Source organism: Hemicordylus capensis, chromosome 8 (assembly GCF_027244095.1).
Source record: "Hemicordylus capensis ecotype Gifberg chromosome 8, rHemCap1.1.pri, whole genome shotgun sequence".
In the NCBI taxonomy this organism is placed as follows: domain Eukaryota; kingdom Metazoa; phylum Chordata; class Lepidosauria; order Squamata; family Cordylidae; genus Hemicordylus; species Hemicordylus capensis.
In genome coordinates, this window is record NC_069664.1 from 32,567,288 (window position 1) to 32,582,422 (window position 15,135).

At 59.9% G+C, this 15,135-nt stretch overlaps 1 protein-coding gene across 6 annotated transcripts in view; it reads right to left on the reverse strand.

The window, feature by feature from the left end:
• Positions 1 to 710: 710 nt before the first annotated feature.
• KMT2A (lysine methyltransferase 2A) overlaps positions 711 to 15,135 on the reverse strand; it is a 51,049-nt gene continuing 36,624 nt past the window's right edge. For 4 of the 6 annotated variants that reach the window (XM_053269328.1, XM_053269327.1, XM_053269324.1 and 1 more), the window contains 13 exons: positions 14,974 to 15,052; positions 14,662 to 14,822; positions 13,824 to 13,991; positions 8,681 to 12,899; positions 8,066 to 8,134; positions 7,136 to 7,200; positions 6,753 to 6,962; positions 6,520 to 6,594; positions 5,467 to 5,641; positions 4,941 to 5,048; positions 4,660 to 4,743; positions 4,245 to 4,374; positions 711 to 3,788 (listed from right to left, as the gene is read on the reverse strand). In XM_053269328.1, the coding sequence (XP_053125303.1) occupies positions 3,513 to 3,788; positions 4,245 to 4,374; positions 4,660 to 4,743; positions 4,941 to 5,048; positions 5,467 to 5,641; positions 6,520 to 6,594; positions 6,753 to 6,962; positions 7,136 to 7,200; positions 8,066 to 8,134; positions 8,681 to 12,899; positions 13,824 to 13,991; positions 14,662 to 14,822; positions 14,974 to 15,052 (5,819 nt within the window). In that variant the 3' untranslated portion in view covers positions 711 to 3,512. The remainder of the gene's footprint in view (positions 3,789 to 4,244; positions 4,375 to 4,659; positions 4,744 to 4,940; positions 5,049 to 5,466; positions 5,642 to 6,519; positions 6,595 to 6,752; positions 6,963 to 7,135; positions 7,201 to 8,065; positions 8,135 to 8,680; positions 12,900 to 13,823; positions 13,992 to 14,661; positions 14,823 to 14,973; positions 15,053 to 15,135) is intronic. The other 2 variants (XM_053269326.1, XM_053269323.1) reach the window with 1 other exon arrangement.

The window sequence follows — 15,135 nt, forward strand, 5'->3', positions numbered from 1 at the left end:
GCTGGACTCCAGGCAGCCAATGGCAGTGGGGGTGGAGTCAGATGGGGCCACATGCTGCAGAAGAGAGAGGGAGGTGGGGCTGAGCCGGCCTGGCCTGCACAGCACATCCAAGGGGCAGGCATTTGGCCCCCTGCAGAGATGCTTCCTGCCTCCCCTTTTCTCCCCAGGATGCTGGGGTAGCAGCATGAAGGACAGAAGTAAGAACAAGGGGATAAAGCCACGTCTGTGGGGCAGGTGGCTCCCCCTCGCTCTCACCTCAGGACCCAGGAGGGGCCCATGGAGGAGTGGCATAGCAGCCCCCTTGCGCGCAGAAGGTCCTCCGTGGTTCAGTTCCTGGCAGCATCTCCAAAAAAGGAATTGTGATGGTTTCACAATTCCCAAGAAGATGCGGACCACTTCAGTGTTCAAGGCCTGTAATATGGAGCGGACCAGTTGGGTCCTGGAGGTTCTAGATGCCTCCCCTTGCAGGAGGGGGTGGTTCAGCCTCCCTTCCGCCCTTGCGGGATCCCTCCAGCCTCCACTTTGGGCGAGCTCCACTCTCATGCCTCGAACTGGTGTGGAAGTGGTGTTGGTCATCCTATCATCCTGGATGATGGCAGGAAAGACACCGGTGGGGACGCTGGCTGGTCTCACAACTGCAGCTATGAAGAAGGCATGGGGAAACCTTCGCAATCTCTGGCCAATAAATGAACCACCAACTTCTGAAGCAATAAACTTGACATGTTTATTAATTAAACTATCACTTAAATAAAAAAGTGCATAGAAAATAAACATGTTTAAAAACTCCTTTTTTTTGTACAACTATATACACTTATTTTTACATTCAGTCTTTTGTGAAGCTTTCAGTAATTTCTTGGAACAGTTTAAAGTATTTCCTTCATCCCTGTGATGACAGGGAGGAGTTAACACTGATGCACTAGAGGAGACACATTTCCTTTTTTAAAAGAAAAAACACCCAAACAATTTGGAAGAACACAAGAGAAAGGAAAAATAAAGAGAGAGATTGGCGTTACATGATAAGTAGTTGCGTTTTGTTTGGAACAGAACCCTGTGTTTGCAGAGCGTTTGCACAGCTTGAGACGATTATTTACTACCTGTCGCTATTAAAAGACGGCTACGTTGAATCAAAGGAACACCACAAGCACAGATCTTGGCTGAGAGGCAAAGCTGCAGGTCCTCAATAAGATACCTGGAAAGCACGACACAGTTGTGGTACCCCAACAAAAGGTGGAGGAGAGAAACAAGTTGTACGAGTACTGACTGTTAACACTGAAGGCCAGGAGAAAGCCTAGCCAAGCCCCCCAACTTGCTCCCTGGGGGCAGGCTCAGCTGGAGCATCTGCCGTCACGCGCCCCCCCCCGCCACCTCCCCATAGAAGAGACATCGTCCACTGGCCGGGGCTGGCTGGTTCCCTGCCTTTTTAGCAACTGGAACACAACCCTTATCTATAGTGTTGAAGAGAAATAAAAGCCAGGCTTCAAGACACGGTGCAGTACGATATTAGTTCCTATATATACCATATTTAAAGTTATAAAAACTTGCAAGTGTGTGGGAGGCGGGGGTGTGAACCACATGATTCTGCACAAAGGACATCTGGCTGGAGAAGAGCCCGGTATTGCTTGGCAATGAAGGGAAATGACGAGAGGAAGGTGAGACCCAGCCCTTGGCAATGACCCGCTTTTCCTTTAAAAAAATAAACACCTTAAAGGTTTGACTCTTCGCATTCTCAGGTATCATGATCTCTGTCAGTCCTTAGAAATATACATTCATCTTGCCGGGAAGCAACACGGAGCCTGCCTCGTCTGGCCCTCCCCTTGCCCGGGGGGCCCACGCGGCTTCCCTTGGGGGGCAGGCAGTTTTACTGGCCACAGCAGCTGTCGCTCCGGACAGCCAGAACAGGGTTAGCAGCAGCAAAGTCAGTCAGCTGGGACTCGGGCTCCCGGGGATCCGGCTCCAGGAAGAGAGGGAAGCGCCGGACGGACGGACAGAGGCCGGCGCCCTCTCGCTCTGGACCAGGCAGCCAAAGGCACAGACCTGGGGCAAATGCAGGGGGCAGGGGTCAGGTCCCTCCTTGACCTGCAGGATGGGCCTGCCCGCAAGGGCAAGCCAGAGAGCCCCCAGACGCGGGAGGCAGGCCCACTCCGCCCGCCACCCCCCAGCCCAGCTTGGACCTTGCCCCTTCCAAGGCAACAGCCAGGGAAGCCGGCCATGGGCCTGGGGCTGGAGGCCGTGTGCTTGTGGGCCTGGAAGGGACGTGGGCCACGAGGGCCCCTCCAGCCGGGCCGGGTCCTGCTTTGCTTGCGGCCTGGGCTGAAGAGAGAGGCCGCTGCGGGCCTTGGCCGGGTGGGAAGAGGCAGCACAGGCCAGGCCGAGAAGGGGGCTTGGCCTGGTGGGAGACGGGATACTTCACTCCTCTTCTCTGGGACGGGGCGGGACGTTCAGGGGCCGTCCGAGGGAACCACTCCCTGGCAGCAGCAGCCGCCGCCCCGCCGGGGCTCCAAGAGCCTCTCCCAGCAGCTGGGAGGGGGCAGCTCTCAGCTCTCACCAGGTGATGCTCGCGGCCCCAGCCAAGGCTTCCAGGACCTCACCCCACAAGGAGGAGGGAGCCAGCCGGCGGCACACCTGGCCAGCAGCCCGCTCAAGCCCATCCTCTTAAACGAAACAGGTCTCCAAAAACTGAGTTTCTTAACTTAGGATGACACCACGGTTGAAAAAATAGTCTCATAAGTGCTCTTCCCTATGAAGTGCTTCTCATAGAAAAATATACAAAATATATTTACATTTACAAAACCTTAAATACTAAACTGTAAACAGAACCAAGTAAAATCCAATGACATAAATCCAAGAGGCTGCGAGGGAAGGAGGCTGTGCTGCTGGGACTCCCTCTGACATGGGCCCAAGAGTGGACTGGGGGCTTTCCCCGTGACCCTGGTTTCCTCGTCTTCTGTGGCCCAAGGAAGCCGCAGCCTGCAGGGTGCTGGGGACGCCGGCACCCCCCCCCCCACCCCACCGCTCTCCCTGGGAGTGTGTCCCCTCCGAGGGCAGCCGGCAGGAGGCGAACCACGAGAGGCTGCTAGAGGTGCCGACTCGGCCGAAGGGGCCCAGGGCCGCGGCTGCTCTCTGGGATGCTCCACTTCCAGCGAGGGGGGCAGAGCTGCTCCCTCCCGGCTGGAGGCCAGGGGCCTGGAAAGCCAGCCAGCGGCAGGGACCCCTCTGCCAAGCATCTGCTCACGCAGCCCTGAGCCCTCTCTCTCTCAGGGCCCTGGGAAGCGGCCCTAACTGTGAGCAGCGGCCGGAGGGGAGGGGAGGGCAGGCCAGTGAGGCCTCCAGGCTGCCTTCCAGGCCGGAGAAGGCAGGCAGCCCCGGGAGGAAGGGTGGCCACGGGGCAGTCGGGGATGGCTCTCTGCTCCAGCCCGGCCCTCCCGCTCTCCCCAGGAGAGCCAAGCAGGCAGGGAGCCTTTGGGCGTCCACCCGGGCCGAGGGGGCAGCCCCACAGCCATCCCGGCCCCCCTTCAGTTGAGGAACCGGCGGCATTTCTTGGCCCCACAGTTGCAGGGCAGCTTGTTCCTGGCGTCCTCGAGGGGGAACTTGTAGTCGTAGGTGAGCTCCTCGCCCCGGTAGATCTTGCGCGTGGCAAAGATGACGATGTGCTTCTGCCCGTCGATGTTGATGACCCGGGAGTAGCAGTTGGGCTCGCAGGAGTGGTTGATGAAGCGGGCCGCGTTCCCGTGCATGGTGGCGTCCACCACCTCGGAGTCGTCAATGCGGAACATGTAGCAGCCGATGCCCTGGGCCAGGAGCCAAGCGGGAGGGGCCCGTTACATCCCAGCAGGGCCACAGGCAGCCAGAGCAGCCAGGCCACGGGGCTGTGCGGGAGGCGCCCCGGAGGCATCTCGGCTCAAGGCCCTGCAGGCAGCAGCTGTTGGTGCCGCTGGCGCCTCGGGGGCCCCACCCCACCGCCACAGGCACTTGGCCCTCCAAGCGCCACAGAGGAGCGGGGCCTGGCAGGCACAGCCCCAGCCGACTTGGAGGAGTCGCAGGCCAGCCGGCCACTGGAGACCCGAGGATTGGGAAACCTGACCACAGGCTTCCGAGGCAGGGCCCCAACCGGCTCTCCCCGTGCAGAGGCTTTGCAGGCCCTCTGGAGGTGGTCTCCAGCCAGGCCCGCTGCCCCTCGCGCCCCTCCACTGGCAACTCTCCGGAGCAGCCAAGCACACAGCACACAGGCCTCTGCTCAGGCTCACCTTGCTGTCGTAGTACTTCTCACGCTTGTCAGTCAGGATGGAGCGGATCACGTTGCCAGCATATTCGATCACCATCTCCCCAGCATCGATGTTCCTTTTGCAGAACAGGCCCCGGCCGTGGATGGGAGACCTGGCCAGGAAACGCACGTTCCAGGGGCAGGAGGCACCAGGGCTCTGAAGCCTCGCGCCGGGCCTGGAAATGGGGGGCCCCCTGGGGGGCCCCCCTCCCTCCCTCCCGGAGCAAGGTCAGTGCTGCTCGAGAGGCCTGGCCAGGGCCCAAGGGAGACCTCTGGGGACACTTCAGAGGGGCCAGGCTCTCTTGGGACCCCCCCCACCCCTTTGGGGCTCCTGAGCTGTTCCGCCTGCCCTGCCCTCGGCCCTGCCGCTGCCGCTTGCTGCCCCGGCTCCCACGCACCTGTAGACGCCAACTGCCTCCTTGGAGGTCTTTTTCAAGTGTCGGAAGCGCATCGGCATGGGCAGGTCCATGCTGGTCGCCCTCCTGGGGAAAGGAAGGCCAGAGGCTGCTCAAGAGCCCCTGGAAGCAGGCAGCCACCGCCCCGGCCCACACGGGACGCCCCACAAGCCGCTCTCGGCACAGGGGGCAGGGGAGTCGGCCTCCCATCACGCCCCGCTCCACCAGGGCAGGGGAGATGGAAAGGGCAGCCCTGGAGCCCTCCCGCCGGCCCCACTATGTACCGGGCAGACTTCAGCTGCACCTCCTCCTCCTCCTCGTCGTTGGGGTTGTACTCCGGGGGTTGGCGATGCTTAGAAGCCAGGAAATTGAACATGTCAAAGGCAGACTTCCTGAGGGGCAGAAGGCAGAGGGACTGAGGTCCACCACGGCAGCCAGGACCACGGGCTCTGGGTCACAGGCGGGGCTCCCAGCAGGGCTGGCTCCCCTGCCCTCTGGGGTCTTGCAGCCCGCCCCCTCCTCCCGTGGCTCCATGACAAACTCTAGAGCTGGCCTTAGTGAAGCCACCTGGAGCCCAAGAATGGCCCAGAGAAGCAGACAGGCTTTCTGAGGCGTTCCCCCCCCCGCCCTGATATACTGGGGTCACCCCCCACCCCCACCCAGCCCCTGAGCACCTTCCAGGGGCCATACAAACCACTTCCAGTTGGAGAGGCATGGCTTTTCGTGCTGGCCCCAGCAGGCATCAGAAGGCCGGGCTGGGGTCTCCCCAGAGGAGAGCCGGGGCCTTGTCCGGAAGAGGGTTCCACTTGCCTGAGGTGCACTTCGGCCCTGGCCGAGCCGTGGGGGTTGACGGGGGGCTCTTTCGCCTCCTCTGGCTTGTGGAACCTGAACTTGTAGTGGTGGCAATGCTGGGCTCCACTGAGCTGCTCGATCAGGAACACGACCGCGTCATGGAGGACGCCCAGCATCCGCAGCCCGCTGACACCTGGAAGGAGGAGGAAGGCCCCTGAGGCCCAGGCAGCAGGCAAGCGGCTGGGGCGCAAGGCCTAAGGCCGCCCAGGCAAAGCCCCGCTGCAAGGAGCAGCAGTGGGGCAGGTCTGGGCGCCAAGGCCGATGTGGGGTTCACTGAGGGCACCGCTGTGCCTGGCCTCAAGACCGCAAAGCACAGGAGCCCCGCTGGAGAACTGCACCAGCTGCTCAGGGGGCCCCACCCCCATGGGGGCTTAGCCATGGCCCTGAGCCTTAGCCCAGTCGATTACAGGGTGCTGGCAGGAGCAACTCAAGGGTCACTTCTGGGGGAAACTGCATTGCACGGCATGCCCTACCCGTCTGCCCACTCGCTCTTCCGCCTAAAAGAGGAGATTGGTGCCCCCCCGCCCCCCCACGATCATCCCCGTAACCCCCTCCCTGGGATTTTGCCTGCAGGGTAGGAGCAGCGAGCACAACTGCAGTGGTTCCAGTTAGGCAGGCTAGAAACCCAAATGTGGATCCCAGAGTCATGGCCACCGGGTCCCCTTCTCTATGTGACCCTGAAGCGCCTCCCCACAAGCAGCCTGTCCCTCTTGTGAAAATGCCTGTCTTTCTCATTTGCTAATTGTTCCTCAAACTTGAAGCCAATATTTGATATGGTTTTCATCATGCAAGCACACCTCTCCTCGCAATATGCAGTCATTATTTTTGTATATGTTACATTTCTATGTTTGATTCTGTGTATATTTATTATTTGCTTTAAACTTTAAATGCTTTCCATTTGTTAACTTTTATCTTGCTTTGGGGGGAAATGTTTAATTAAGTGCATGTTCTGAAAAAAAGGCAAAGGCAGCGAGTTCACCAGGTGCTGCCCAAGCGCCCCGGCCTGGCTACCTGCAAAGGAGAGCTGCTTCAGGCGGGCCTGGGAACGCGCCTCCTGGACTTTGTCCGTCAGAGATTTCCAGGCATCTGCCATGAAGAGAAGGGAAACGGGGCGGCTCAGCGGGAGGCTCACCCAGCGAGGCTCCCCCTCCCTTCTTGTTCACACCCACAGTGGGGCAGAGGAGTGAAGACGCTGCTGATCCAAAGCGCACCCCCTCCCTCCCCGCCACTGCCCCTGTGCCCACCTTCAATACTCTCAGCACAGATCTGGAAGCCATCGTCACTGGAGATCTCAAAGAGCAGCCCCTTCTTGGGCTTCCTCTCAGCAAGGCTCTCCTTCCTCTTCCGCTCTTGCTGCAGCCAGAACATGAGTGGGGAACTGAAAGGGCCTTCTTCTTCCTCTTCTTCCTCTTCTTCTTCCTCCCCCTCCTCCTCTTCCTCGGGAGTCTTGGAGTCTGGAGGGAAAAGAGGGTCCTCAGCAACACAGACAGCCCAAGACCAGCATGGAGACCTGCAGCTCCCAAATGGAGCGAGCTCCTGAGAACTCTCAGAAGGGAGCAAGCAGCGCTGTGACGCCCAGAGCCACCCCGCAGCAGAAAGAGGGCAGAGCCTGGTAGGGGCAACATACCTGCATGTTCTTGCTCACTTGCAGCATTCTGTACTGACTGGGATTCCGGGAGAGCTGCTGTTTGCCTGTGGAGAGGAGCGGGGGGGGCAGCCAGGGCTTTGAATCCTTGGCAGATGCCGAGAGAAGCCACGCAGAGAGCCACGAGCCCTGGCCCTCCACAAAGCCTCCCCTTTTAGCCCTCGGTGCAGTTCCAGGGCTCAGGAGGCAGTCCTGGGGTGGACCAAGCGGGCCTGATCACAGCAAGCCCGGTGGGTGGCAAGAAGGACCACGCTTGGCGCTTTCAGACGGGTCACACTTCTGGGGAGGAGAGGAAGCTCACGGCTGCTCTCCCAAGACCGCAGTGGAGGCAGGGTGCCTCCAGATCCCAGCTCCAGGGGAGCAACAGCGGGGTGGGGGGGGCACTGACTCCCTCTCCCGCTTGTGGGCTTCCAGGATGTTGGCCTGGACAGGCTTCCTGGGGCTTGATCCAGCAGCCAGCCTCCCCTTCTGTTATGGAAGGCCACCACAGAGGGCCCTGGAGACACCGGCAGCCAGTCCTTCCAGGGAACCGCCTAGGAGCCTGGCTGCGGCCTCGCCCTGCTCTCCCCTGAAGCCAGCCCCCCTGTTTCCTCTGGAACCCATCCGGGGGCTCTTAAGGGTTTTCAGGGGACCAGAGGACTTGGCAGCAGCTCAGGGGCCACACGTGCCCCACACCGCTCCCTAGAGATGAGGCCGTAGCTCAGTGCTGGCAGATCATCCGCTTTGCATGCAGAAGGCCCCCCGCCCCCCCCCCCCGCCCCCGGTGCACTCCCTGGCAGCAGCGTCTCCAGGCCGAGCAGGGGACGCCTGGAGCCTGGAAGAAGTGCCCCGGGCAGAGTAGTGGAGCTGGACGGCCCAAGGGCCTGGCTGGGAAGAAGGCAAAGGAGCAGGCGAGACAAGGGGCGGCCTTACCCTGCTGCTTTGCGCGGAGGCGGCGCTGTACTGGTGGCTTCCTCCGAGTGCATCTTCGGGGCAGGAATCCTAGAGAGAGAGAGAGAGAGAGAATCAGGGCAGCAGCCAAGCCTGAGCCCCATGCAGGTGGCGCCAAACTTGGCACCTGGGAGGAGGAGGAGGAGGGGCAGCGGCTGCCAGGGGGGCAGGCCAGGTGCCACTTTCCCTGAGGAGGACTATGTGCTGTTCCTGCCTACAGTCACTAGGATGTCTAGAGAAACCCTTTGGAACTCCCCGGCACTGGTAGACCTCCATGGCGTCCAGAGCTGCCGCTGCTCCGGAAAGCAAATCTCCTCCCTCCTCCCTGCCCCACTTACACCTGGTACAGCCCAAGAAGAGCCACCAGCACCACAGAGCAAGCGGCTGTGAAGACCCTGCGGCCAGCCCCTTGCAGAGAGGGAGGGAGAGCCCCGAGAAGCCAAGTTCAGCTCGGCCCCCAGGTGGCTCTCTGGCTCCAGGAGGCACCTGCCTGCTTGCTGCTTCTCAGCCAGTCTGGCTTCTCCTGACGGGATGCCAGCTGGGCTCTGCTGCAGAAGCTACAAGGGGAAAGGGGAGAGGACAGTCTTCTTCTCTTACCCTCCAGCCGAGTCCTGGGCCGCCACACTGCTGCCTTGCTGCGGAATGTGTTTCTCAAGAGAACTGGTCCAGAGGTGAGACATCTTGTGCTTCTTCCCAAACCCTTTGCAGTCGGAGGAGGACTGAAGCCGTTTGAATTTGAGTTTTGCTTTCACAGAGGCCGGCACGGCACAGCTTCCCGGTGGCTGGTCAGCAGGGGGGGAGCTCCTGGGAGAAGCTGAGCGGGCGCGTGGGACGGAGCAGGAGGAGGAGGAAGTCTTCTTTGGCTCCAGAGCAACGTCCACCACCTGGGGGAAGCTTGAGAGCGGAGGGGCTTGGGAAGGAGGGGCGAGGTCCCCTGCAGAGGGGACAGTCCCCGTTTTGCTAGCCAGCATCTGGGTCAGAGGCCCCGGCTGGTAAGAGCCTTCCGGGTCTGCGGCCAGGCCCACTGTCTGTGCAGAGGGCAAGAGGCAGGTGCCGGGTGCTGGTGCCGCTGCCATCGTGGCTGCGGGCGGGGCTGAGGAGGCACTGCCCAGCTGCAAGAACATCCCAGAGCCAGATGGGGGCCCAGCGGAGTGCTGCTCGGGAAGGCCCAGGCTCTGCTGAGTGGCTTTGATGAGGAGGTTGCTGATCGAGCCCACCTCGGAGACCCCCGGCAGCCTGGGTCCAGCAAGCGCCACGGATCCCCGGGCCAGCACGTGTCCGGGGCCAGAGGTGGCTGTGGAAGGCGCCGTGGCAGACGTCGGCATGGAGACCACGTTCAGCACAGAGGGCGTGGAGGGAAGCTCCGACACAGGCCCCACTGCAAGATGGCCCGTCTCTGGCCCAGCCACGCCAGCAGCAGTGCCAACTGCTGCCACGGTGGCTGCTGACCCTCCCACCCCCTGTGTCAAGAGAGAGGCCTGCTCAAAGTACATGACCCCAGACTTGGAGCGCTTGATGATGTTGGGGACCGTCCTGTGGGGTGCAGAGTTACTGACGGTCCCCAAGTCAAGTAGGCTGGGATGGCTGGGAAGCGGGGAGGGGGTGAAGTTGATGAGCGTCATGTTCGGGACCAAGTCGGAAGGGGCAAGCTTCTTGTTCTTCCGCGACTGCAGGCGTGCGATGGGCCTTTTCTTGCCGAGGCCGGAGGCTGGGGCTGGGGCTACAGCCCCGACGTCTGCTCTCTGGCTTGTTTCCGAGTCAGGAGGTTGCTGGACACCGATCAGGAGGCCCGAGGCAGGGCTGCTGAGAGTGGAGGGGAAGCCGCCTTGGGGGCTTGCAGAAAAGGAATGCAAGTGCTGGTGATGAGGCAGGGGCAGGAGCCCTTTACTGGTGGGGGGGAAGAGCGCCTGGGGCGAGGGCAGACTTGGGCTTAAGCCTGCGGCCAGCGCAAGCCCGGTGCCCATGGGCCCGAGCACAGACGCACCGGCCTCCATCACACCCTGGGAAGAGCTGACCGCGGAGGTCAGCTGGATCTTTTGAGTCACACCATTGGGAAGAGTCTGGAGGACGTACAACGGCTGCATGTTCTGGTTCACCACCAGGAGTTTTTCAGCAGCTGCCTTGAGGTGGAGTGGGGCAGTCTGCACCGCAGCATTTGAGATCTGAGATGGACCAGGGCTCTCCGTGGCACTGGGGCCGTACTTGGGGTTCTGAAGTGGCAGCGTCGGAGAAACTGGGACTTGGAGGCCAGGCGTCCCACTGTTCCTTGCTAAGTCCTGGCTGGCTCCGTGGCCTTGCTCTACCGGCCCACAGGGGGGGCTGGCGATGTGCTCGGCTTCCATGGGGCCCGGAATAAAGGGGTCTGGGGTCAGGTGTCCTTCGGGGCTAGGGCCCACTCTGGGGCTGAGCAGTGTTGGCTCCCCTTCACTGGAGGCAGGCTTCTCTGTGACGGTCACTCTCTTCTCCGCAGATTTGGAGGAAGGCAGAGTGAGCATTGATCTCTCTCCAGAGGAGGACAGCGAGGATTCCGAAATGACAGCAAGCCTGCCGTGGTTCTGGCTGGGCACCGCAGGGCTCCGTGTCGTCAAGACAGAGAGGTCTGAGGGCAGCTCCAGGGGCAGCTCAAACTGCTCCTCGGCCGAAATCGAGGAAGAAACGCTGCTGTCCACGGGCTCGGCTGTCGGCAGCTGCTGTGAGAACACCTCAAAGAGGCCCATATCCTTGCCCCGATTGCTGTCGAGGCCCAGTCCTTCTCCCAGGGTGAGGAGCTCCGAGGACGAGGACTCGGGGCTCTCTCCTAGCGCCTGCATCGAGGGGGTGTTCTTCAGGACAAAGTCCATGATGTCCGAGGGGAGGATGTTGCCACAGTCGTCGCTGTTGTTGTTGTCTGAGTCGGATTTCAGCAGCTCCGTGTTGAAAGTGTCTAGGAGGGTCTTCTCGGAGGGCGTACTGGCACGAGGGCGGCGGCCGGCTGCCTCCAAGGAGCTCAGCTGGGCCTCCAGGGAGTCCTGGCTCTGCGGCTTGGCCCGGCTGTTCTCTATTTTGGGATCCGCTGGCTTGTGGCCGGCCGTGCCCTTGGTCACTTGTGCTTTCTCCCCACCCTCTTCACTCCGATCCAGCTTCAAGCTGTCCGTCCCGTTCTCTTTGCCTGTGTTCCTTTTGGTCACTGGATTCACCTTCCTTGCTGTCACCATGACACTCGTGTCACTTTCGGTGCCATCATCCACGCCATCCAGCTGAGAGATCTTGGGAAGGCTGCACTGCTCTTCTTCTCGGAAGAGGTTGTGGGGACCCAGGTGCTCCTCCGTGCTGGACACCACTGTCCTGGTGAAGTTATAGTAGTACAGGTCATCCTCATCGGAGGTGCTGAGGTCGTCTGCTCCATCCACTTGCCCCTCAGCAGACCTCTTTCCCCGCTTCTTCCCAGTGGAGTTGCTGTAGAAAGGAATGTCTTCCTCACCATAAGATCTCACACCATACAAGGGAGTCAGCCCAAAGAACATGTTGGACCTGGCCCGGGCACTGCGCCGCGGATACCGCCTCTTATAGGCCCCATCCTCCTGTGCTTTGGCCCCATCCTGGAGCATCACGTTGCTCTCTTGAACAGGAAGACTCTGGTAGGTGTCGCTCTGGGACTCTGGGACTAGAGCACCTCTGGGATTGTCCTGGGCCACCGAGCCATCTCCTGCCTGCTCCAGGGTGGAAGAAGACAGTGCCGTGGAAGCTGGCTTGCTCTCCTTCACCTGAAGCTCTGCATCACTCTCTCGCTGCACGCTTTTGGGCTGGCTCTCCCCTTCCATCTTGAGGGGGGTCAGCGTGACTTTCACGGTGCGCTTTTGGGAAGCCTGCAGATCCTTGGAGGTGGCGACTTCCCCTTGGAAAGAAGCCTTGGGTGTCCTCTGGGCCAGTGGGCTGCTGTCGGTGCTCTTCTCAGTGGCGATGCTGTTGCAGTGCCTCTGCTCAACAGGTTCCGGCATCAGAGCTGGATTCACACACTCTGGCTCTGCACTTTCTTCACTGCTAGCTGGGAGGAGGAGGACTGGGCCTGGAAAAAACTTACTGGAGTGTCTCTCTTTTGCTCCCTTCTTCCCCTTTGGCCGCCTGTCTCTGCCCACAGAAGGAAGTGGCTCGCTTATGGAAGGAGGCCTGAGACCCCCTCCAGGAAGCTTGGGGGACTTTGCTTCTGGATCCTCGAGAGGGCAGCTTTGTTCTGCCTGTCCAAGGTCCACCTGCTGGTCTTGCTCCTTCTTTGGGGCTCTCAGATGTGGACTTGGGAAAGCCACTAACTCTTTCGAAGAGAACAACCCAGGAGGGGGCTCTGGAAGCTTCACTGCTTTGCTGGGGTTTGGCTCTGTGCTCTGAAGCGGAGTGCCTGCTTTGGCACTCCCAGGGGAAGTGCTGGAGTCTTTGGGGCACAGCAGCTTGACCTTCTCTGCCTTGGCAGGGATGGGCCCTCTTGCCAGCTCCGTTTCCAAGGACAGGGACTCCTCCAAGCGAGCCCCTTGGCCTCCACTTGCCACATTGGGAGGAGCACAGCTGTTCTGGGAAGCCACACGCACAGTGGCTGGGCCCACAGGCTGTTCTGTAGGCTTTGTGCTCAAGTCCTGCTCTGGGGAAGGGCCCGCGCTGGCCACTGAAGAGATGCTGTGCCTGGAGTTAGTGACCCCGGCTCTGCTGGGAGACAGCATCCAGGACCTCAGCTGCTGCGGGGACAGAGGAGATGCACTGTGCCTCCTGGAGCCGATGCTCCGAAGTCCAGATGACAGCAACGGGTCTCCCACAGTCACTATCTCGTGCGTCACAGGGGTTGGACTCCCTAGGAAGAGGGGTGGGGGTAGCAGTTACTAAACTAGGCTCAATAGGGCCAAAAATTGCATCCTCCTCCCCTTGAACACAAATACCCAGAGTGTACTGAAAGCCCCCAAAGGCAAGGAACCAAGTTGAGACTCCATTCCCCATATTCCTCAAAATACCCAGACATCACATTTTCCCCTAGGTCAGGCTTAGGCTTGGCTATCCAGAAATATTTCCTAGCCCCAAGCAGCAGCAGACTGGGCCCTCTCAAACTCTGATGGAAATTCCAGAGCATAATGGAAACTCTCCCATGAGGTTCGAGCCTGCTAAGCTGGAGACTTGCAACTAGAATTTGGGGTGCCAGTATATTAGGACACCTTCTCTCACCTTTGCCATGCCTTCTGACTTCAAAAGTGTCCATCAGAAGTTAGCTGGGAATGTCAGAAACCAGAATTTTTCAAATTCAAAATTTGCCCAAAATTTCAAACCCAAAATTTAAAAACAGAGCCCCCCCTTAACCCAAAGACTAAGGGAGGGTTGCAAGTTGTCAGCAGCTGATGCAGGATCCAGCTCATCAGAGGAATGCCATAATGCAAAGGGCTCAGCAGGACCATGAGAGGATGCCTGGAGGATGCTGCTCAAGGAGGAGGGGACCTCACAGCCACCAAGGACTCGTCTCTCTGTACCAGGTAGGCTCAAAGCTGATGCCCTGCTTGGCCTTGGGGCACGATGGGCAGCAGAACCTGCTGGGCCCAAGCTCTCGGGGGCTTTATCTAGAATAACCTCAGCACACGCCATACACAGATGCTTGAGTTTTGATGGAAACATACTACTGGAGGTTCTGGACTAGAAGCAGAAACTAGGCCTGGAAAAGAAGTGGCTGTTTCCAAGGTGAAAGCCAACTACAGGCAACAGAGGGGTGGTGAGTGGGGGTAAAGGGTCAGACCTGCAGAGGGCAACGGCCTTGAACCCGGAGATCTCTGTGCAGGCGAAAAGCTTGGTGTTCTGATCCGCAGAGCTTTGCAGTTCTGTGAATGTGGAGGAAGATCTGAAGACGGAGGGCTCATCACAATGGCTGCGATGGCGCCATGGCCCTCTTTGGCTGGCATTTCTGCTGCAGAAGAAAAACAAACCATCAGGAACTTCTGGATTCAGGTAATACAAATAAGGTCCATCCAAACAAAAGGTCTTTGGGGAAGAAGAGGAGAGAAGAGGGCATGTCTTCTTCACAGCCTCCTTCCTTATGGAAGGCAGAGCAGAGCCACAGCGGAAAGAAAAAGGGAGCACTCGAGCAGGAAGCAAAACAGACGACCAAGCTGCGGATGGGCCCAGGGAAGGGGCACAAATGGGAATGGCACTTTAGAAAAGCCCCCCCCCCCCACTCTGCCCCCCTACCCCACCATTTTTCTAACCCAGCTGAGAAACTTCTTGAAGAGGCAAAGGTGGCGTTTTCTACTGCACCCCCCGCCCCCATCTGCTGTAAGCTGCTTCGGCACTGCCAGTTCTGGAACAAGGAAAGAGGGTTCCACACTAAAGAGGGGGATCCCTTTCTGCACTCCTCAGAAAACCTCCACCAACGGATACCGTGAGTCCTGCTTAGCCCTTCATCCGCGCTGGATCAGGCTGGCCACTGAAGAGGAGGGGAGCCCCTACAGGGGGCAGCACAGGAGGCCAGAGGGAAGGTCCTTCCTCAGGGGAGCCCCCGATCCGCAAGCCAGGGTCAGCAGCTGTGGCACAGAGGCCACTGCACCAGGCTGGACCACACAGAAAGCAGCTCAGCTCACCCGAGGGTGGCACTGGGCTGTGGGCAATGGTCCGGTTGTCATCGTGCTCGACGGTGCTGTTGATGTCTGGCTCCAGGGCTGGGGGCCGGCACTCCAGGATCTTGCACGTGTAGACGCAGCGCTTCCGAGCATCCGCCGTGCTCCAGTACACCCGGGAACACCTGAGGAAAGATGTCGCACAGCATCAGAGCTGCAGGGCCTGCAGGAGCCTGGCCTCTGTTCCCAGCGCCTGCTCACCAGGAGGGAAGCAAAAGACTCCCTGTGCTTCTTTGTGGGTCGGGGTCCCCAGCACAGCCGTGGGTACTGACTTACTGGTAGCCAATGGGGAAGAGCTTGTCTTCGCAGTCTGAGAGATCGTTCAGAATCCCCAAGCAGTCAATGGTCATGGACCCTGCGTGGAAAACAGGAGGGGGAAGGGTGTAAAGGAGAGCAGCCACAGAGGCAGCCACGTTCCAGACAGGTCACCAAGGTCAC